General features: G+C 36.4%; 1 protein-coding gene across 14 annotated transcripts in view; it reads right to left on the minus strand.

The window, feature by feature from the left end:
* MYBPC1 (myosin binding protein C1) overlaps nt 1-24,490 on the minus strand; it is a 94,733-nt gene that overhangs the window by 30,266 nt on the left and 39,977 nt on the right. For 9 of the 14 annotated variants that reach the window (XM_057557113.1, XM_007165803.3, XM_057557107.1 and 6 more), the window contains 12 exons: nt 23,273-23,421; nt 22,818-22,935; nt 21,263-21,314; nt 18,666-18,722; nt 13,256-13,422; nt 12,167-12,299; nt 10,527-10,651; nt 9,442-9,547; nt 7,994-8,160; nt 6,081-6,243; nt 4,863-4,969; nt 4,405-4,538 (listed from right to left, as the gene is read on the minus strand). In XM_057557113.1, the coding sequence (XP_057413096.1) occupies nt 4,405-4,538; nt 4,863-4,969; nt 6,081-6,243; nt 7,994-8,160; nt 9,442-9,547; nt 10,527-10,651; nt 12,167-12,299; nt 13,256-13,422; nt 18,666-18,722; nt 21,263-21,314; nt 22,818-22,935; nt 23,273-23,421 (1,478 nt within the window). The remainder of the gene's footprint in view (nt 1-4,404; nt 4,539-4,862; nt 4,970-6,080; nt 6,244-7,993; nt 8,161-9,441; nt 9,548-10,526; nt 10,652-12,166; nt 12,300-13,255; nt 13,423-18,665; nt 18,723-21,262; nt 21,315-22,817; nt 22,936-23,272; nt 23,422-24,490) is intronic. The other 5 variants (XM_057557117.1, XM_057557112.1, XM_057557108.1 and 2 more) reach the window with 1 other exon arrangement.

The following is a 24,490-nucleotide window of genomic DNA, read 5'->3' on the forward strand; positions in this document are numbered from 1 at the left end:
GGCATGCAACCCACTAACCCCACATCCTGGTCCCTGGCACCCACTGGTCTGTTATTTGCCCCTTTGGTTTCCCCTTTTCCAGAATGTCATATAAATGGAATCAAACAGTATGTAGTCTTCCGAGTGCATATTTTTAGACTGATCCATGTTGCTGCTTGTATTACTAGTACGTTCCTTTTAATTGTTGAGTAGTTTTCCATTGCATATTCCACGTGCAGTTGGAATATGTTTGTACAATTGGACTTTTGAGTCATTTCCAGGTTTTGACAATTATAAATAAATCTGCTATAAACATCCCTATATGAGTTTTTGTGTGGGCATGTGTTTCATTTCTTCTGGGTAAATACCTCGGAATAGCCTTGTGGAGTTTTATGGTAAGCTCATGCTTAACTTTATAAAAAACTGCCAAACTGTTTTCCAAAGTGGATGTACAATTTTGCATTCCCACCAGCAATGTATGAGAGTTTAATTGTTCCATATCTTTGCCAGCATTTGGTACTGTCCGGTTTTTTTTAATGGCTTTTAAAAAATACTCTTTGTTTTTTGTTCCAGCTTCTTTCACACAGCATAATTATTTTGAGAGTCATCCAAGTTATTGCAGTATATCACTAATTCATTCCTTTTTATTCCTTAGTACTCCCTTGTATGAATTTCTTACAATTTGTTTATCCATTCACCCACTGATGGAATTTGCATTGTTTTCAGCTTTTGAATATTACAAATAAGGCTACTATGACCATTTGTTCTAGTAGATTTTTTTGTAGATTACATTGGATTTTCTACATCGATGATTATGTCATCTGCAAATAAAGACAGTTCTACTTCTTCCTTCCCAAAATGGATGTCTTTTGCTTCTCTTTCTTGCTTGACTGCCCTGGCTAGAACCTCCAGTACAATGTTGAACAGAAGTGGTGAGAGTGAACATCTTTTCTCTCTTCTTTCTGATCTTAAAGGGAAAGAATTCAACCTTTCACTATTAAGTAGGATTATAGTTGTAGGATTTTTATGGATGTCTTTTATTATGCTGAGGAAGTTCCTTTCACTTCCTAGTTTGCTGAGAGATTTTTACCAGGAATGGATGTTGGATTCTGTCAAATGCTTTTCTGTGTCTATCGAGATGACCACATTTTTTCTCTGGTTTGTTAATATGGTGAATTATATTAACTTATTTGAAAATGTTAAACCTACCTTTGCATTCCTGGGATAAGTCCCACGTGGATATAATGTACTGTTCCTTTTATGTATTTTTGGATTTGATTTGCTAAATTCTGTTTAGAATATTTTCATCTATGTTCAGGAGTGATATTGATTTGTAGTTTTCTCTTCTTGTAATGTCTTTTTCTGGTTTTGCTATAAGGGTAATACTGGCCTTCAAGAATGTGTTGGGAAGTATTCCTATCTTCTCTTCTTCAATTTTCTGGATGAGTTTGTATTGAATTTGTATTATTTCTTTCTTAAATGTTTGGTGGAACTAACCAATAACGCCATCTAGATGTGGAATTTGTTTTGTGAAAAGATTTTAAACTACAAATTCCATTTCTTTCATAGATATAGGGCTATTCAGTACTGATTTAGTGGTATTTTGCAAATTCTGATATGTGTTGTGTTCACAAATATTTTCTAATTTCCCTTGTAATTTCTTCTTTGATCCATGAGTTACTTTTTAAAAAAGCTACTTAGTTTCTAAATATTTAGAAATTTTCCAAATCTTTCTGTTATTGTTTTCTAATTAATTCCACTGTGGTCTGAGAATATACCTTGCATGACCTGAATCCTTTGACATTTACTGAGACTTACTTACGGTCTATTTTGGTAAATCTTCCATGTGCATTTTAAAATAATGCCCAATCTACTTTGTTCAATGGAGTGTTCTATAAATGTCAACTACATCAAGATGGTTGATAGTATTTCTCAAAGCTTGTACATTTTGTTCTATCAGCTATTGAGAAAAGTAGTAAAATCTCTAACTTACCTATTTTTCTTTGTAATTCTATCATCTTGCTAATTGTTTTCTATTTGTCCCATCTGTCCTTTGTGTCTCTTCTTCTGCCTCCTTTTGGATTCATTAGATACGTTTTTGTGGCTCCGTTTTACATCCTGTGTTGGCCTATTAGCTATAACTCTTTGTTTTATTATTTTAGTGATTCCTTTAGGGTTTATAGTATAGTCTACCTTCATGTGGTATTATGATACTTTACATTTAGCAAAAGAAACTTACAATAGCATACGTCCATTTCACTCCTTTCAATCCTTACTTCCATTTCTCCTCTCTTGGCCTTATGTTTTCATTGTTACAAATTTTACTTACACTTATGTTTGAAGGCCATGGTGCATTGTTATTATTTTTGTTTAAACAACCAGGTATCTTTTTAAGGAGATTTAAATAATAAGAAAAAATTTCTTATATATTTATCCATGTAGTTATTATTTCTGACCCACTTATTGCTAGCTCCTTTGTGAAAATGTTTTCATCTTAGTATCATTTCCTTTTGACTTTAGGACTTCTTTTAACATTTCTTGTAGTGCAAATCTGCTGGAGATGACTTCTTTCAGCTTTTGTATATAAATAATTTTATTTTGCCTTCATTTCTGATAATTATTTCTACTGAGTATAGAATTCTAGGTTGACAGTTTTTCCCCCTTTAAACGTTGCTCCACTGTCTTCTCACTTGCTTTGTTTCCAGAGAGATCAGCTGTCATCTTTGTCTTTGTTCCCACGGGTTTAATGTGACTTTTTCTCTGACTACTTTTAAGATTTTTTCTTAACCACACGTTTTGAGCAATTTGATTATGATGGGTCTTGGTGTAGACATCTTAATGCTCCCTGTGCTTGGATTTTATTGAGCTTCTTGTATCTGAGATTTTCTAGTTTTTATCAAATTTGGGGCCATTTTTTCTCTACATATTTTTATGTCCCCCTCTTTGGGGACTCCAATTACACATAGATTTGACTGCTTGAAGTTGTTCCATAGCTCACTAAAGCTTTTTTTTTTCCTCCAGAAAATGGAAAAGGAGGAAACACTCTCCAACATTTAAAAAAAAAAAAGCAAATTATTTTTTAGAGCAGCTTTGCATTCCCTGCAAAATTGAATGGAAAAAGTACAAAGAGTTCTCATATAACCCCTGTCTCCACACACACATAACTTTCCCCACTACTGACATCCCCCAGTAGAGTGGGTACACTTGTTATAATTAATGAACCTACATTGACACATTGTTATCTTTGAAAGTCTATAGTTTACATCAGGGTTCACTCTTGGTGTTGTACATTTTATGGGTTTTGACAAACCTATAATGACACATATCCATACTTTTAGTATCATATGGAACAGTTTTACTGCGCCTAAAACAGTTTATATAGGAAGCCGCAGAGTCACACTTGAGCCGGCTCTACTCTACCACTCCAATCTTATTTATTATTCTCCTCCTCACTCACGCTGCCTTGGCCACACTGGCCTTCTCTGTATTCCTCCAACACATTAAGTGCATTCTCTCCTCTTGTTCTTTGCACTTGCATTGACATCAACTGGAAATCTCTTTGCTTTGATCTTCTCAAAATAGTTCCTTGTTGTTATTCATAGAAGCTGTTCTCATGCCCCATGCAGTCACTTACTAATCATATTACCCTGGTTTTTTTTTTTTTTGTTCTTTTTTTTGTTAAATAATTATTTTAATTATTTTATTTTTGGCTGCATTGGGTCTTCATTGCCATGCGCAGGCTTTCTCTAGTTGCGACGAGCGGGGGCTACTCTTCCTTGCAGTGCACGGGCTTCTCATTGTGGTGGCTTCTCTTGTTGAGCACGGGCTCTAGGCGCACAGGCTTCAGTAGTTGTGGCACGCAGGCTCAGTAGTTGTGGCTTGCAGGCTCTAGAGAGCAGGCTCAGTAGCTGTGGCACACGGGCTTAGTTGCTTTGCAGCATGTGGGATCTTCCCGGACCAGGGATTGAGCCCGTGTCCCCTGCATTGGTAGGCAGATTTTAAACCACTGCGGCACCAGGGAAGTCCCACCTTGTTTTGTTTTGTTTTTTTAATTTTCGTAGCACTCATTACTATCCAAAGTGACTTTGTTTATTTATTTATTTAATAATTCATTGTCTATTTCTCTTCCACCCCATTCCCTGACACACATTAGAAGGAAAGGTAGAACCTCTTCACTGCACATAGTAACATTCATATGCATATGCACAGGGTCACATAGTAGGTAGTCAGAAATATGAAAAGCAAATGAATAGTTATTATATTCGCCTGAAAATCAGTGATCTTTCTTTATTAAAGGAATTACATCTTTACTGTACATTTATTTGCTGCCTTCTTTCATGTGACTCATGGGAAGCAGGGAGTAAGGTAGGCTGTGTGTGTGTTTGTGTGTGTGTGTGTGTGTGTGTGTGTGTGTGTAGAACAAACCTTATCTGCTCGGCTCCAAATGGCTTTAGGAGGTGGTTCTCCACTGATGGGAATCTCTAGACGAAGCTTGTTTCCTGCAATTACTGTCACTGTATTGTCAGCATCAAGACCATCCAGGTTGATCTTTGGAGGATCTGGAATATTAACCGTGGCCTTTGTTATCAGACGGTTATTTCCATGAGATTATCTGGGTTAGTACTCGGCTAGTGTTAAACATTGGTAGTAACCAATATTTTATCTGGTCAAAAAGGATATAAGCAGAGTCAAAGTAGTTGGTGCCTGGTACCTTGCAAAACTACTTCATTGTTAAGACCTCTTAAGAATCAACTATTATGATCAGTGATTACTACCAATTCATGTATTTTTCTTTAAATATCATATTTTGAATATAATTCCAAGGTAAGCAAAACCAGAAAAACAAGAACATAACTCTGCAATGATTTCTTTTATCTACTCACCAATAACATGAACTTTGGCAGGCAAAATAAGAGAGTAGGCATCTGGTGCAAATACATAATCACCTTCATCCTCAACGAGAGCATTGGTTACCACTAATTTGTGGATTCTAAGGAAATGAAAAAACATATTTCTAAGACTTTGCAAAGATTTAGACTGTGTAGGACCCAAACTGAGGAGACACTTGGTTTTATCTTAACTTGTTTAGTGCAGCCTGGAGAGAGACTGAGAATAATGTGATGCCTTAATTATCCTATTTATTGATCCACATTCAGTATTTATTTTGCGCTATATGAAACTATCTCTACAAATACAGCCTGCTTACTATGCAAGAATCTCTTGTGCCTTTTTAAAATCTCATAGCTTAAAAAAGGATAGAAGATAACACCTCACTGATGCCATATTTTAAGATTCAAGAAATTACCAAGAATAACCTGACTTTGGCTTTTTATGCAAACCTAAGAGCAATAGTTCTTTTTTTAAAAAAAGTTGAGGTATAGTTGACGTACATTATTATATATTTCAGGTATACAACATAGTGATTCACAATTTTTAAAGGTTATACTCCATTTATAGTTATTATAAAGTATTGGCATAAGAGCAATAGTTCTTAACTTTATTGGCATCATGAGCCAGTGAATATCTGATGGACACTATGGCTCCTCAATCTGGAGAAAAACAAGTATTTTTGCACACACAGAACTTGCTTACAATTTCAAAGGATTTGTGGGGGCCCCTGAAGTTCATTCACAGTCTCCTAAAAATCCATGGATCCTAGTTTAAGAACTCTTGTCCTACATCTTTGTTAGATTCTAGGAATATTATGCAAACCGTCCCCCCCTCAGCAAAAAAAACTGTGGAAAGGTCATATGAAGGGACAGTGAATCCAATTCAACCAGGGACAGTGAATCCAATTCAACCAGTTCCTCAACTAGAATACAGTATCATTCCTCTAAGCTCATGTTTATATGGAAAGACTCAGTCAATGGGTTTTGAAATAACACAGCACCTCACTGTAAGGTACAGGTACAGGATCACAGGTAGGACATGATGTACAACAGAGAACTCACATAGTCTTGCTATTTGAAAGCAAAGAACTGGAAATAGAGCCTCTCCCTATGAGTACTCTCCAAACATCCTTACCAATCATGTAATTTAGGAAGCAGAAGAAGTGAAGATGGGGACCAGCCCTCACTTAGGGACCACCCTAGCTTACTTACCTTCCCCTGTGAACAATCTTTAGACGGTCAGACTCCTGAATGGGTAGGCCATTTTTAGTCCATTTTCCTGATAAGTTTTCAGATATTTCACACTTCAAGCAGATTTCTTTTCCAAGATTTACAGTCTGATCAGTCAGAGGTGTCAATATCTTCAGAGGTTTTACTGCAGAAATAATAGATGGTTATTAAGTGCCAAATCTAAATTCCAGACAGGCCAAGACGGTGTCATTTCACAATGGTACAGTTTCACTATAATGCTTGTTTTGAAAATGAGAATTTGTTCAATGCAGTTGAAATATTTGGGGACAATTAGAGCATAACACACATTTCACGTTTGATTATGCATGATTTTATTCATGAGAAGGACTAGGTGAATCCAGAAAACGGCACCCAGCTGAACTGAGTCAGGTAGGACTGCACAGAGCGCACACATACACCTCAGACATCGACCAGCTACTTTAGTTCACCCACGTTAAATGAGCCACATCCATGCGCATCTGAGATCCATGCACATCCGAGATGACAGCTCTCCATCCACTTTCAAATAACCTCCTTCCACTACTTCACAATAGCTCACAAACTGCAACACTTCTGATACCACTTCCACAAGCAAATTTCAGGTCTTTTTCAAGGTAAAGTGCCATACTTATTGTAGTATTTATTAACCATTTAACATCTGTAAAACTGTACTACTGTTTTTTTCTTATTAGGTTCTTATCATTTTATTTTTTAAAAAATGTGTCCCTGACAAAATTGTTGAGTGTTGTGTCCTTAACCCCACTTTCCCCATTAGCCCTATGATTTTTATTGCATGATTTTGTACCGCACAGTAATTTTTAGAAATGCATATGTTACATTATAGCAGGACTGACTGTAATTGTTTTAAATGGATACAAATATCAGATAAGGATCTGCCTATGGTTGAAAAAACTTTTTGATATTACACTACAATGGCCATCATTCCACAAAACATAAGCAGTGTATTGCGATTACTTCCAAATAATTCAATAATCATATGAATTGCAACTGGACTTAGAAAGAAATAAGGAAGCAGGGTTTCTGCTCTGCATGTATTACCGATCTTCTTGTGAAGTTCGCTATTCCAATTTTCATAGCTAACTGGAAGGGACAGACTCTGCCATTAAGAGCTGACTACCGTTAGTGGGTATTTGGGAAAGGACATGAATTCTTTCACGCCTCTAAAGCATATCGGGGGACTTCCCTGGTGGTCCAGTGGTTAAGACTTTGCCTTCCGATGCAAGGGGTGCAGGTTCGATCCCTGGTTGGGGAGCTAAGATCCTACATGTCTCACAACCAAAAAACCAAAACATAAAAAACAGAAGCAATATTGTAACAAATTCAATAATGACTTAAAAAAAAATGGTCCACATCAAAAAAAATCTTTTAAAAAATTGTTTAAAAAAAATAAAGCATATCGGCAAATTAGCTCTTAGTCTTCTCAGTTGAGGCCCATTAGTTTGAGCAACTTCTCAGCCCAAATGTAATTGAAGAATGTTGAATGTTTATTGAAGAGATAGCAAGTTCACCAAACCAAAGGTCACCAAAGGATTAAGCAAACAGGATATCAGGATTTGATATCATATCTAAGTATTTATCATCTATTTATATGGTTTGGGGATTGAAATATTTCTTAACCATTTGGGTAACTTCTCTGGCAGGTGATTTTTATACTTCCTTCCCAATATTGGTATTCTACTATTAAACTGAGTAGTAAGTTCTTAGAGACCCTGATTGATATGACATAGACACTCAGCTGGAATGGAATCTAATTTTACATATTGAAAATTGCCACAAGTAGAAGTCAAATAGATTGAAACTCTCCTAAAACTGAATTAACAAACACAACACACTAGTAAAACAGCTTGGAAGACATCCAAGGAAGTCTTACTTACAGTCAATGCTAAGTTTAGCGGATGACTGCCCTCCTGTTGTCATTACAGAATATTCTGCAGTATCAGCCTTTGTTGCTTCGTCTATGACCAAAATGTGTTTTTTGCCATCAACTTTAATGTAGTATCTTGATCTTGGACCAGGGATGATTTCCTCACCATTCTTAAACCTGAGTTAAAATAGATTATTAAAAAAAAGTTTTATAAAAGATCCTTCAGGAGACAGGTACCAGACACTCAAGAACTTTTTGTTGAATTAAAGAATGTATGGATCAATGTATCAATAGATTAATATTGTAACAAGTATTGCCTGAAAAATGACATTAAAAACATAAGCTCACTCTTTCCATTTAAGATCAATCAGATAAAGATGCTAACAGCGGATATTACCTATGTTTGGGCTCTTGATGCACACTAGTAAGAGTATCATTTTAATACACTTTAAAGACAATTGTGATTCTAGATTAGAATGAACAATCTATTCGTACCAATTACTAGAGATTCCTGCTGCATAATTTACTCTGTTTCTCAATTAAGATTTTAAGATTCCGAATCGTCTAGTCTTTAATTTTGAGGTTACTCACAGAGAACTTGAGAAAACACCTCCCATCTGACCCCAAAACTACGCTTTTTATTTTTAAGAAATGTTAAAGTAATTGGTAATTCTCAGTCTAAAGTATTTTTCTGAGATACTGTAGCAATAAAGTTACTAGGAATAACATGAAAAAAGTATATTTTCTTTTTCTTTTTTTTTGAAGAAAAGTATATTTTCCATGTAACTTGCCAGTATGGCATAGTGAGAGTAAGCATGGTATAGAGCACCCATGGGCTTTGGAGTCAAATAGACCTGGAGAACCTTGAGCCATCCATTTATTAGTAAGTGCCTATTTCCCTATATCCTTACCAATATAGATTTCTAGATCTTTTTTCAGTTTTCTGTTTCACAGGTGAAAAAAAACCCCAGTATCTTAGTATAGTTTTAGTTAAAACTTCTTCTAACACGAATGAGGTTGAGATCCTTTTCATATCTGTAAATGCAATTTCCTGTTCTCCAAACTATGAAGGTACTTTTTTTGTCTATTAAAAATGCACAGGGACTTCCCTGGTGGCGCAGTGGTTAAGAATCTGCCTGCCAATGCAGGGGACATGGGTCCGAGCCCTGGTCCCGGAAGATCCCACATGCCGCGGAGCAACTAAGCCCGTGCGCCACAACTATTGAGCCTGCGCTCTAGAGGCTGCGAGCCACAACTACTGAGCCTGCAAGCCACAACTACTGAAGTCTGCGCGCCTAGAGCCCGTGCTCCTCAGCAAGAGAAGCCACCGCCATGAGAAGCCCGCACACCGCAATGAAGAGTAGTCCCTGCTCGCCGCAAATAGAGAAAGCCTGCGTGCAGCAACAAAGACCCAACACAGCCAAAAAAAAAAGGACAGACCTCAGGAAAGCTATTTACCATTTTACATGGGCATCATCTTCAGACACCTCACATTCTAATTCCACTCTGTCCCCACAGTACGCTCTTGTATCTTCCAGCTGTTTGGTCACTAAAACTGGAGGCTCTAGTGTGAAAAAAAGGAAAATCAGAATCATTAAATGTCCAAAAACCTGCCTTGTGACCCTGGGTTTGTTCACAGATGAAAAACCAACAATAAGAAAGTATCATCCATCATAGAGCCATGGTTAGATGGTGGTAGGTAGTAGGTAGGTTTTTTATGATTTTTTCATGGCAAAATAAATAGCTGGCAACCCTGGGTACGTTTTTCCAATTTTCTAAGAACTCTTCAAATCAAATAAATTATTGTTTTAGAGAGCAGACACATTGTATCAGATATCCTTCTTTTGGCAAATAAGATACCAGATGGCAGGCGTTTCTGGGGAAGGAGAACCTATAACACTAAAATTCTCTACTTCTGGTTCTAGACGGATGATAGAGATTGCAGAATTGTCTTTTTACAAAATTTTTTAATTGAAGTATAGTTGATGTTCAAGATTACAGAGCTGCCTTAATCATAGGTCCTCATAAAGAAAATAAGTGATTCATGGCTTCATTGACACCCTCCAGCTCTTTCACAATGTCTTAGTAAATGATGGTCTTCAGTGATCTCAGTGTCAACGATTGATGCCCTTTACTAATGAAGCTGTTTCAAGGGAAATCTATTTGTGATCAGCTGAGTGTGTTAAATGGTTATCCAGTAGACTTTATTGGGTTTCAGAAGTTATCACGAGAACAATTATATGGCAAAATACTGCTTGCTTGAGCCAAAACTACAAGGCACTTTTACTCAGCAGTTTTTTTCTCCCCATGGCTTTTCTAGTCTTCAACAAACCTGAAGATTAATTAGGATACACAATAACTGCCAGTACAGAGAGGCTTTAATCCAGAGCCAGTCTAACACCCAAGATAAACCATCTCTAGAGGTACTACCGTCTCTGCTCTGGAGCTCAAAAGCTCACTTCATCATTTCCATTTTGATTATTACCCCTGAGAGAAGGAGAGCTGTTGGCTCTTGCTGGCTACAGTAAGGAATTTCACTTTACCTCTCACAAAGAGCTCAGTGGAGCATTTGTCTTCACCAGCTGTCACATAATACTCTGAATCATCTGTTAGCACACAGTTATTGATAAACATGATTCTTTCACATCCTTTATGTTCAAAGATGTATCTGTTTTAAACAGAAGGAAGATAAACAGAGTCCGTGAACTTGATTTTATTCTTTTCTTTATTGCCAGCAAATTTGGCTTATAATTCGGTAATATTTGAAAGTCAGAAATAGTAATTTTGATCTGTAATTTATGTAGCCATGTCTTACATAGTTTAATAAACATCAAACATGAAACCAATTTCTATCTTTATAACATGTAATGTAACACATATGCATATTTACACATAATATTTGTCATTTTCTTTTATGTATGTTTTTCATTTCAAATATAAATCAGTACTCACATATTTGCCAATGAACCTATTGTTGGAAAATAGGGTTGGCTAAGATTTTTAACTCTGTACATTTTAAAAAATGAGCAATTCATCTACTTTATAGAGGGACAGAGACGATCTTTTTCATTGATTCATTGATTTCACTCCTTGCTAGCCCAGTGAGACAGATTTTATTGGGTGAATAAATGATTATACAATTTAAGCAATAATATGAACTTAACCATTAACATAAATGGTGAATTCTATAGAATGTGATATTCTCTTAAATGAGCTTAAGAACTAGTGTTATCATATCACAGTTACCATCTACTAAGAAAGAAGTTGAGTGTTTGGAAACAAAAACCTGAAATCTAAGAAGATTGCAAAATTTGATTATCTGTGACCTAGATTATGGATGGGTATATTAGGGCATCATAACGGACTAAAGAAAAAGTTCTCATTTGGGAAATTCTCAACTTGAAGACTTCAAGAACAAAACACTAAGCAACAATTTTCTAGATAAAGATAACCAAGTAAAGTTATGTTTTTGGTAAATTCAGGCTGTCTTCAAGGGATTTTTACCAGATATAAACATTATTATCACAAAGTCACTCTGAGAGCATGACCACATTAAGAAATTGGAATCCAGCTAATTGTACCACAGAAGTGACAGATATTCAGGATTAAAGTCTTTTATAAATATGCAAGTGGCTCCTGTTAAGTTACAAAATATATATTGGAGTTGAAAATCTCTCAGACTGAGAAGGATCTCTGTAAAGTAGTTTCATAATAGACTAGCGATACCATCAGATATCAGGGATTAGTCTGTTTCCTTCATTTGGGAAAGGCCCAAAAAACAATAAAACACAGGCTTTAGATGCTACTCTGGAAAAACAAAAGTTATCTAATTATAAGGTGTGATTCCCAGCTGGTATATCAAATATAGATTTCAATTTTTTTCAAAATTTGATTTTAAAAATACTGGGAGAAGTTTGGCAATGCTCTGAAGTAATCACATATAACCTACAGTGACACAAATCCATAGTTAGGAATCACTTGAAATAGTTTGTATAGGATTAAAACATAAAACAGGGTTTAATTTATATAGTACTATAATTTTGATGGTTCCAAAATACATGTCCCTCTATATGATTTTGTATCATACAGGTATAACTAAAAAGTGCTTTTAGGCATAGAAAATTAAGTCAAATTACTCTTTGATTTGTATAGTTACCACTGATTATTCGCAAATTCCACTTACTTTGTACTGGGTCGAATTTCTTGACCATTTTTATACCATTTCACCTCCAACTTTGGATCCGCCAGTTCCACAGCAAATCTTACCCTGCCTCCTTTATCAACCTGATATGCAGGATCGAGAATTTTTGCAAAAGCTGGAAGAGAGAAGAAGCAAAACTATGTTCACATGCATATACTATGAATTTAAATAGTCAATATATGTATGAGAACCTAAAGCTAAATAAAAAATTGAGACTGAAGAAGAAAGAATTAGGAACCTTCCAAATTATCCCTTATATTTTAGGAGTCTGCATCGATTTATAAACAATAAGATGGTTTAAAAATGTAAAGAGACTCCACATGCTTTTGGAAGAAACATAAGAAAAGAATTATTGAAGAGGCTTCAAAAATGATTACCTTCATTCTTCAGGGAATGTATGATATAAAGTATCCAAATGAAATTTGGACTTGAAGAACATGCTCATTCTCCTAATATGATTATTATCAGGATCATTGGGATTATCTGTGTACATCTATGTCACAGTTTTTTATCATATAATTTATGAGATACTTTCGATGACTCGTGAGCTTAAATGGAATGCCTTTGACTGACTGAAATAGTAGGCTTATCAAAGTTTTTGTACTGTGGAAACTTGCCCAAATATTGGCATGTCTAAACACTTGCGTAACCATATCGGGTGTGAGAAGTGAATTCCCCATGCCTCATCAAATGGGTGGAAGAATATAACAGTAAAACAAAGAAACAGAGAATCTACTCTGCCTAAATAAGAATCAGGAATTTGAGAGTGAGGGAGAGATGCAGAGGCTGGAGAAAGGGGCCGCTGAGAAATTCCCAGTAACAGCGGGAATGTTTAATATTCCATTATATAATACATTGTATGTGTCACTGTAATGCACCTTCTGTTACCTTAAACCTTCAGCAGCTGTCTGCTACCCGCTTAGCCTGTGCGATGTGCGGGGCAGTAAACTACCTCACCTGAAGTCAAGTTAACCAAGAGAAGAGTAACCCCTGCAGATTCCACCCCAACTAGTCCGTCCCCAAACCCAGTAGGAAATAGCAAGGATTAAGATCTCCCCCAGGGGTGCTCACCTGCGCTCTTCTTCTCCACTCTGCGCATGCGCTTGAGCCGCTTGAGCATCCCGCGCAGGTCAGTGATGCCGTACTGGAAGGCGATCTTCTCGTACTCGCTGGGTTTCGCATTCTTCAGCAGCTCCCACACGTCCACCTCAGGCACTTCCTCCTGCTGCTTCACCTCCCTAACCGGGGAGAACCATTGCCTAGTTTAATAGCTGCCCACTGGCCCTTAAAGACAAGGAAGGTCGGAGTATGGCACTGATATTTCGGGTCAGTGCTACAAGCTCTGTTTAAAGCCTGAGTCCTTAAAGCCGAGGGGAAAGTGTACTTTGCCTGAAGTCTCAGGGAAACTTCCAGAGAGTCAAAGATCAGATACGTGCACTTACTTACATTAACGCTCTCGTTTATCCTAGTTAAAAACACAATATTAGGGGGAGAGGAGGATACCAGGAAATATCCTTAAGATATTTTTACTTATTTTCAACTTGCAAGTCTAAATAGGAGGTGAGATTTTAAGGAACTTAAATGTTTTCATCTAGGATATCGATATTGAAATAAGGATTAAGAACTAGAAGATTTTAGGTGTTGGTCTGTGAAAGAACAACGCTCTCTTTCTACCTTCATTGGCGTGCATACCCTAGCTCTATATGGAGATGGTACAAATACAGTATTTCAAATCTTCGGATTTTGCAAATAGCATTTTTCCTACCATGTTAGTAAATGTGTACATTAACCATTTTTGCTGTTTGTTAATACAAAAAACATTTGAAACTGTGACTAAGCGTTTGTTTTTGTTTTGGTTTTGGTTTGGTTGTTTTTCATATGATTTTTGTGTATACATAATTCTTTTTAAGAGAAAACTATTTTTTTCTAAATTGTCAGAGTAAAACAAGAGAATGAGATCCAGAAATCTCTCGTATTTCATCTTAAGGTATTGTCTTGAACTTTTTTGGAAGCAGGTTGGGTATGAATCATGAAAATATAAATGTGAAACTGTAAAGCAAGTCATTAAGCGTTCCATGAACAAGGCGAAAGTAATTTCTTAGCGTAATTATCAAAATTATGACTCAATTTTGATCACTGGCAAAATAACATATAAAGAACATATATAACTAATATATATACACACATATATATGATTTAAAGTACATACACTTGTCTGTATTTTAAAACCAAAAAATGAAACAAAACTCAGGAATAAACACTTTTAGGGAAAGAGACAGTATAAATGCAAAATATAATTCAAATTGATTTCCTTCCCTAGCTAAGTAGTCCTAATTTTGTTTAAGCTTAGTTGACTCTTTTTATCAACTAAGGTTAATTTGGAAATGTTATAGTGACTGCTTACTGTGAATAATGCTGGTTTGGATATGATTTTTCCAGGAAAACTGGTCAACACATCTTAAACATCAGTATGAAAACAGATTCATGCTATCATGTTAGCAAATAATGAGTTGCATATGTTTGCATTGTCCAATTAATTACACCTGCTTCAGAATTTCTTGAGGAAAGACTGGGTTGTAATCATAGGAAGGGGAGGAGAATATAAATATGAACATAGAGTTTAGGGTGGCATTAGGCAAGGATGACTTCTGCATATCTAATTTCCATTGTTGTGTAAGTCTTTTGCCCAGTAGAGGATGCTGAGGCAAATCTGGGAAATGGAAGGAAGTGAGAGGTCATTGGTCCATCAGTAACCTTTGTGGGAAGGACTAGCAACATCATTAGGAAAATGTGCCTCTTAAAGACTCAAGACACAACTAGTATCTTCATTTCACTGAAATGGTAATTACACCCTCTATTAACATGGGGAAATTGAAAAGCTTAAGAAAATTGTCCTGAAGTTGAAATATTGGTAATAATTTGCCTGATCTACTATATCTACTGTCTGAAAGCAGTCTAAATTTCAAATATAACATTTAAATATTTTGTAGGAAGTCTTGGAGAATTGCAATTAAAATGTGTATGTGTGTATATATGTATATATTCTCTGTGGGTCTTTCCTCAATCCACTTTATTATTGCTCTATTTTTGTCACATTAGCCTGAGTCCCCACATTGTAAAATTATGCCATACTACATTGTGTTCAATTTGTATCTCAACCCAGAAGAATTACATACACATTTCAAGTGTCCTCCTGACATTGATGAAAAGATTTAAAGATATCAAACTAGATTAAAATAGATAACAAGAGGCACAAATCAAACACTGAGATATACCTAGATGAATGAGGTGAATGTTTATATGAGGAAGCCAGTAATAAAGATCATCACTTTCAGTGTGTTTCTGGAGTCACTTTTGTTGGTAGATTCATAAAACCAATCATCCTCACCATTTTTTTCTCATTAAAACACCAAAATACACCCCACTCTACTACGACCTTAATCCTAATACAAACACCAATGACCTCTTGCCTCTTCCTTCTTCCTTTCTTCTCCATCACTTCACTGAATCCCAAATTGCAAGGAGATGGATTCATTATTTTGTACTGGAACGTGAGGTCAAGGCTGCCATCTGTAGCATCTCCTTTACTCATTCAGAATGCATCTATACTTACTGTGGTAGCTGCACATGACCCTATCTGCATGGCTACATTAAGCTTCAGTAGGGAGAAAAAGCCAGATTTCTATAGGCACTACTGATTCCTTTCCAAGCATGGGGATAGACCTATATAACAGTTACAGTACTTCCATCTACATCGAAATTTCTATAACTTGACACTCCTAGTGAAATATAAAGCAGTTATAGAAATTTTATGTAGAATAAACTTTTAAGTATTTATATAGGTCAAGTCCCATAACAAGATACTGCCCAAAAGACTGTCTGTCATTTATCTAATGTCTATTTGAAATAGGCTGACTTTGTTCAGGGCAGGGAGATCTTTCGTTGTATAAAGATGTTGGTTGTAATGATATTTATACTCATAGGGATTTTGCCACAGACTCTTGGAGGAGTAGAAATGGTAACCACATGTCATTACCACAATGAAAACACATGCAATTCACAAGTTAGTAGGAAAACACAATGATTTCTAAAGTTATACTGGTGGACTAGTATATAGTACATTAAATGAATATAGTCTTATGATAACAACAATCTAATTATGAGTCAAAATAATAATTAGGGGATGTAAAGAAAATGAGAACTGGAGACATGTTGACTGCCCATTTTTTTCTAGTAATTTTTTTTTCTTTAGTCATTTTGACCATTAATTAGATTTCTTTTACTCTGCAAACTACTGGCAGAACTAGTCTGTTCTTTTTTCTTTCTTTTTCCTTTTAATCAGACTTGGCACCTAATAATCTACTGTATTACATTTTTATTGATTGATTGTGTGTGTGTGTGTGTATGTGTATTTTGTCACTTTACTAATATAAATTCTTCAAGGGAAAATGTCACATTTTGGGGGGAAGTGGATATTTATTTGACACCTGTACGAGCCAGGCCTTTTACATTTAACTTAATTCTCACAATAATTCTCTTAAGTAGTTTTATTCTCCACATTTACAGAGGTGGAAAACAAGTCTCAGGGAGGACATATAATTTGACCAAAGTCATGCACAGTAATTAGTAAATGGGAGAGTTGAGACTCAAATCCATGTTTTAACCACTACCTTTTCCTTTCCACAAATATGTATCTATCTCTTTCTACGTGCCAAGTGCTGGAAGGCACTGGATTTCTTTTCCTCACATCACCTACTATTATATTCTACACAAAGAGAGCATTTAGTATTTTCCTGGTTGAGTAAATGCAGGAAAAAAAACCCCCAAAACCAAAAAACCTCTCTTGTCTTCCTAAAGTTTCAATTTGTGCTATAAATGTCCGAGGCGCCAACTTCTGAGGCAGATTCAGAGTGGTGTTTCTTATGTGGAGTCACAGGAAATGTGCTGACTCAGAAAAGGGAAACTTGGATTTAGGTCCCTGCCCTTCCTCTAACTAGCTGTGTGACTTGGGGTAAGTCACTCAACATCTCTGGTCTTTGGTTTCTCACCTGTAGAACAGGAAGAGTGAGGCTCACTTAAGGTCACTTCATATACTATTGCTTTAAATACATCTGGGGAATTAATAAATATTATTGAGACTAATGATTATTTGAAGTATCCAGAGAAGGAAAAATGTTTTTGATTCTGCCAAAGTCTATTGATCGGCTAATATCCATCTGATTATTAATAAATGGCACCTGTTAATATTTCTGTTCTCAACCTAAATGTTTAGAGCTGGGGGTGAATTTTTCATTCACAGGGACTTGAATAAAGCCATCCAACTAAACTGAGAATGAACACAAGCCCATTTATTACTATTTGTAATTTGTTTTGAAGCATTTCTTTCTATACTTACGATTTTTTAGTAACCATAGAAAGCAGTAAAAATAATAAAAAGTGAATCTAAAATGCTAAATGAAAACATATCAATATTATATATCATTCATTTAGAGTTATAGTTTTACTGTTTATTCACAAGTTTGGTTGATAAACACAATCCCAGCAAAAGTCATTTTCTTTTTGTTGCTTCTGTGCTATAGTAAATATCTAGATATGTATATCTTTATATATAACATATATATAATATAGTATATTTATGATTATGTATATGCATATTTATGGGCAGAAATTCTATAAAATGGTTGTATACTAAACATCCATAATGAAAATCTATAAATTTTATTGCCAGAGAGTACAAAGTTAAGGGAGTGTGAGTGATAATACTAAACACATCTCCATTTTACTACTATATTTTATCTTGTCTAAAAATGCACATTTTTGGACATTTTAAACATCTCTGAAATAAGGATGTACCTTATAGTCAATAGTATGTCATAATAAACAATTTGGAGCAATTTTTTTTCATTGCTTAGTGATTTATAAAATACAGGTATATATTAACATGAATGGTGTCTTAGATTTGATGAAATATAGTAAATCACCACTACTATGTTAAAGTATATATATATATATATATATATATATACTTGCTGAGACTTCTACCAAAAGACTTCTACCAAAATTTTGAAATTGATTTTTCAGTCAAATATCAAAAGCAGAAGAATGGAGGCTTTATTTATTCAATCATGACAAGGAATCATGATTGAAATAATAGAAATCATGAGAGAAATAAAAAGTATTCAGGTATTTAAGTCTCTGTCTCAGTTTTCAGATTTCCTCATCCCCTTCTAAGAAAGTATGTGAAGACTCACGAAACATTTAAAAAGAAAGTAGAAGCATCAGCTAAAATCTTTAACAGATTAGTATGCAGTTGTTTCTCTGTCTCTTTCTTAGTCAACGCTGTTATAGTATTCCATAAGCAAAACGCATTTTAAGAAATGAGAAATTCTTTGAAAAACATCTACTTTAAACTTGACTCCTCTGAGTGGGTATCTAAAAGATTTCCAGGCCAAAGCGCCTCACTCCATCACTGGATTCTCACCTACGTTTCAGGAGACCACTAAAGTCAAGTTCCCCTGCATCCTCTTGACCTTCTCCACTGTCATTAACAAAAGAAAAGCAAATCCGGGTTTAATGCTGAGACACGTACACAACAGTTTCCCCCAAACACTCTACATATAACGTATATGCAATTTTGTACTAGCACACAAGTCACAGGACTAAACCAACACAAACACTTTCTTTTCACACAAGTGACATTGTAAGTTTTGGAGAATGTACTTGTGGAAAAGTAAACATGAGGAGCTTGTGTTACTCTACGATTTCGGAAGGCACATTTTTGTAGATTGCATATATAGAACTGCTTGGATTTGTGTTCAAACAGAGGAACACAAATGCACTTAAGCCAAGCAACACAAAGTACTTTGTTTTTGCAAGTTGGGGGCGCTGGAAACATACCTGTGTAAAAAGCAAAGGACTTTTGCTGATCTCTGTTATTCATGTCAGACAGAGATTGGCTTGGAGGACGAAGTGTACCAGTGTCAAATATATAAGTACCAAACTTATATTTAAAGGTAACCTCTTTGTGTCCATCAATAGATTAATCAGATAATGTGATACCAACATAACAAAAATGGAGCTAGTGCAGAGCTTTTTTTTTTTTTTTTTTTTAATGACTCTTGTGTTGGGAGAGGTGGGCGTTTAAGGTGGTACTTGTTCAGGTTTCCAGGGAAAACTTCTGCAGCAATGACTTAAGAAGGGCAACTTTATTTTATTTTATTTTATTTTAAATTTATTTATTTTATTTACTTATTTTTGGCTGCACTGGATTTTCGTTGCTGCGTGCGGGCTTTCTCTAGATGCAGTGAGCGGGGGCTACCATTTTGTTGCAGTGTGCGGGCTTCTCACTGCGGTGGCTTCTCTTGTTACGGAGCACGGGCTCTAGGTGTGTGGGCTTCAGTAGTTGTGGCACACGGGCTCAGTAGTTGTGGCTCCCGGGCTCTAGAGCACAGGCTCAGTAGCTGTGGCTCACGGGCTTAGTTGCTCCACGGCATGTGGGATCTTCCCGGACCAGGGCTCGAACCCGTGTCCCCTGCATTGGCAGGCAGATTCTTAACCCCTGCACCACCAGGGAAGCCCTAGTGCAGAGCTTTTTAAAAGATGCATTCCTTTCTCTTTTAAAGAGAAAGGATTATAAGCTTTTCATTTTCTTATTAATATTTATACCTTTTAAAATGTATTTTCCAAAAATTTGTCTTGGAATTGTTGAGCCCTTTACTAGGAGTTTTTAAAAGTGCTTTCCTATAGAGAAATGCATCTTAATTTAGGCATGCAGCCACCTTCACGATTTCATATAAACTCTAAATATAATAGAAGCTATGGAACTGACATTTAAATGGCACTACATATTTACTTACGTGTTTAATTTCTTAATGAAGATTTTGTTTCCTGCTCTTTTACAAATGTTAGTTATGGTTTCTAAGAAAAGAGTCTGTGGGTTTAAAAACAGCGTGTATAACACGTAAGTTATAAGAATTGAGCTCAAATCGTGTGTTTTCAAAATTTCTCTAATAGCACATATTTGGAGAAGACCTTTTGACATAAACACATTTCTATTCTCTTAAAGCCCAAAACTTAGTAGATTACGTCTTCCTCTCTTAAAATAGGCTTATACATAAGATGAATGTAGTTTTAGATCTATGCATTTGCTGAACGTGGGGTGAAGGGAAGGTAAGAGATTTTGAAAGTTATGACTTAAAAAATACAATTGACTGATCAGGAAGTATTAAATATCTTTTAAAAGTAATTACAGTTTTCATTTGTTCATAATTTAGGAGGGAACTATGACTTTTATTAACAGAGTAAATCGTTGTTTTATGCTAGTTTCAGAAGACTTTCCTTATCCAACAACACTGTTATGTGGATTCTGTCTTAAGAAGAACAAAACATTTGCTCTCATGAATGAATTTTTATTTTGGAAGAATTAAGTACAGAGCATAAAAAAATGGCAGGAAAAGGCTAGTCACATTTCTCATAGGCTAGAAAATTCTTTTCATTTTTCTTCTTTGACCCCCTGATATTTCAGCCTTGGCAGTTGCAAAATAAATCAATTAAGTATCTATATTTTGCCTTTCTACAATGTTCTTTATTCCAGCAGACTCAGTGGTCTTTCATTTAGGATAATTCCACATTTAAATAGCACTAACTTCAGTAAGTAGCTACTTAATTGCAGTTTCCTGGGCACATGGTTTAATTGCTCCATACGTGATTTCTAGATAAAAGGCAACATAAGTTTTCTGATATCACTTAACTGATGCTGTATGAGATGTGTATTGTTATAATTTTTGTGGGCCATTTGGTAGAAAATAATGCAATTAAGGAAGAAGCCTCATAGACCCGTAAAATGGGATCTTCCTATAACAAGAATAGTCTAAAAAATGATCAGCATATACACGAGTTGGCATATTAAACCCACAGCTTCTCTTGAACACTAACTTTTGAATACTTAGCATGTTTGACTTCAGTGAAAAGAGTTGATCTCATTTGGAATATAGAGTGTGGGGGAAGGGAAAGTGCGTTTTGAAAATCTTCCACTTTCATGTGATACAAAAGCTACCTAGATTCCCCTTTTGAAGTTACCTTCTCTTGAAAGCAGATCTGATGTCAATGCTTGGGGTAGTCCCAGTAGATTCTTTGAAAGGAAAGAAAACAGTAAAATAAATACCCATTAAGAAGGCAGTTTTGTGTTCAGTTCCTTTCCCCTCTGTGGGGATTCTTCAGATGGAAGGGATGCCAGGTGAAGGGGGGATGGCTCTCCTCCCAGCGGCTGAGCTGCGGAGGTATCACACCTCACCCCCCCTCACACGGAATCAATGAAGGGACTTTAGTAGGAGTTACCATATCCAGTTGTCATTCCACCTGTTTGCCCATTAGAGTCACCTAAGGAGCTTAAAATATGTCAGCTTCTTGATCTCCCTGCTGGAGATTTTGATTCACCAGATCAGGGATGGGCTCCCGGATATCAATATTCTGAAAACGCCCCTCAGGTGATTCTCAGAGGTGCCTGGCCAGGTTGAAGAAGCAGCGCTCAGGACCAAATTCCCACTTAATACAGAAATCTCGACAGCACCACCACCCATGGTCACCCAGCCTCTGCTTGACAACTCTTGGACTGGGACCCTCACAACCTTCTGTTGTGTCTCTATATAGCTTTAAGGAAAGAGCTTGTGCTAATGTGAAGGCAAAATTCACCTTCTCTTAATTTCCACCTTTTGATTCTAATCTGCCTAAACACTTCTCGAGGACATGGATAATGGCCTTTTCCTTCAGTGTGACAGCCCTTCCCCTATTTACAATGAGTCATAAATGCCTGGCCTCCTTCACCTACATATTCGAGCTGAATGGGGCATAGTTCCTGGTTTCTTCATCTTCCCAGCTACCCTACTCCAGGAGGGATCCCAGTGGAGGTATGGTACCCATGGCCAAAGGCATTACTTCAAATGTGGAACAAGTAGCATGTTATAGAGAGTGGTATCACTTCCTAAACCTAGATCCTATAACACTTGTAATGCTCTGGTTTTAAATTACCTCAGCTTTGTCTTTTGTAGCTACATCACACTTTGGATTCATTTTAAGTTTATGATGTTTGCTGCCAAGTCAACTTTCCCTTTGTATACTTATCAAAGTATTGTCTTTTCCCCTATGTACATACATACCTTTAATTTATTCCTACTAAATTCACTCTTGGCAGTACACAGAACATATAGATGAAGAACTTCCATATCTGACATCAGTCCTTATAAGAGAAATCCTCCCTTCTACCTGGGTATCCTGGCATCTTCATCCCATATTAACTTATCCCCAAACCTGAGTGGGAATAAGAGGACCAAACGAAACAGGTACATTCAGTAGCAGCAAAAAAAGTCATTGGCCCTTATCTGAGAGATTGAATAGCATGGATAGCATGGATAAGAGATATTTACAATAAATTCCTCCAAATTCTGTTTTAAAATTGTCTCATGACAATTTAATTCAGCAAGCTTGCTGAGACTACCACAATCAGAAACACACACAGTTTTAAAGGAAACTTTATTTCCAAAATCTCATACTAATAAATGGCCTTATTCTCCTCTATCCTCTCATACCTCATAAACAAAAAACAATTAAACTTATCCAGACTAGAAGTCTCTCTTACCATGTACTTCAAGATCGAAGGAACAGCTGTCAAACTTATCCTTATAGGTGACCTCGCATCTGTAGTTTCCTGCATAGTTCTCTTTGGCCTGGATGATCTGCATCTCAAACGTGTACACCTGCAATGAAATGTATCCGGACATATTTCAGCCCTACCTTGCCGACAGAAAGAGGCCATCACATTGCAGTTATTTCCCCAGTTCCTCAGCATTGGCTTAAAGACGTTTCTGTATCTGGGGATTCCGGTACAATGTTCTCGGTATGGGAGGGGTCAATGCAATGCTCTGAAGCCCCTGGAGACAGCAGGTCAACCACACTGGAGTGTAAACACTAGAAATGGGAACTCCAGCAGATGTTCTGGGACTGAAGTCTGTCAAAGATGAACCGAAAATGACCTTTTACGCACACAGAGGAATGAGCTGGCTGAGCCCCTGCGGCAGGAGGTCAGGGTCATACCCGACTGTGCCTTTCGAAGGTTTCCTTCAGCTGGAGGTGCTTCCCAGCTTTGCTGGCCAGGTCCATCCATTTCCCTTTGAACCATTTGATAGTGGGCTTTCTAAGAAGATCTTCGGCCTGGACTTTGGCTATAAAGGTGATATTTTCACCTAGGAAAAAAGCACAAGTAATTCAGACTGTGGTTTTAAAATTGCCATTTGTTTTGCTCTTGGATGGAAGGAGTTAGACAGGAATACACTGCATAGCCTATGATGTGACTGGCACTGCTGGAATTGAACAATGAAAGGGCCCTGATTTTTTTTTTTTGAGTACCCTAGTTCTTAGGATACTCTAACTGCTTCTGCTTTTGAGGTTTATGGAGCAGAAAAAGAGCAATGGGGAAATCAGTGGAAATAATTTTTGTTTGGAATTCAAGCAAAAGTAATATGTATAAAATAACATATACAGGCATACCTCATTTTATTGCACTTTGCTTTATTGCACTTTGAAGATAGTGAGTTTTTCTTTTTTTTTTTAATTTCTGAATTTTATTTTATTTATTTTTTATACAGCAGATTCTTATTAGTTATCTATTTTATACATATTAGTGTATATATGTCAATCCCCATCTCCCAAATTCATCTCACCACCACCCCTCCACTATCCCCCCTTGGTGTCCATACGTTTGTTCTCTACATCTGTGTCTCTATTTCTGCCTTGCAAACCAGTTCATCTGTAGCATTTTTCTAGATTCCACATATATGCATTAATATACAATATTTTTCTCTTTCTGATTTACTTCACTCTGTGTGAGTCTCTATGCCCATCCACGTATCTACAAATAACCCAATTTCATTCATTTTTATGGCTGAGTTATATTCCATTGTATATATGTACCAGATCTTCTTTATCCATTCGTCTGTCGATGGGCATTTAGGTTGCTTCCATGACCTGGCTATTGTAAATAGTGCTACAATGAACATTGGGGTGCATGTGTCTTTTTGAATTATGGTTTTCTCTGGGTATATGCCCAGTAGTGGGATTGCTGGGTCATATGCTAATTCTATTTTTAGTTTTCTAAGGAACCTCCATACTGTTCTCCATAGTGGCTGTATCAATTTACATTCCCACCAACAGTGCAAGAGGGTTCCCTTTTCTCCACACCCTCTCCAGCATTTGTTGTTTGTAGATTTTCTGATGACGCCCATTCTAACCGGTGTGAGGTGATGTTGAGCAGCT

Source organism: Balaenoptera acutorostrata, chromosome 11 (assembly GCF_949987535.1).
Source record: "Balaenoptera acutorostrata chromosome 11, mBalAcu1.1, whole genome shotgun sequence".
Taxonomy (NCBI): Eukaryota; Metazoa; Chordata; class Mammalia; order Artiodactyla; family Balaenopteridae; genus Balaenoptera; species Balaenoptera acutorostrata.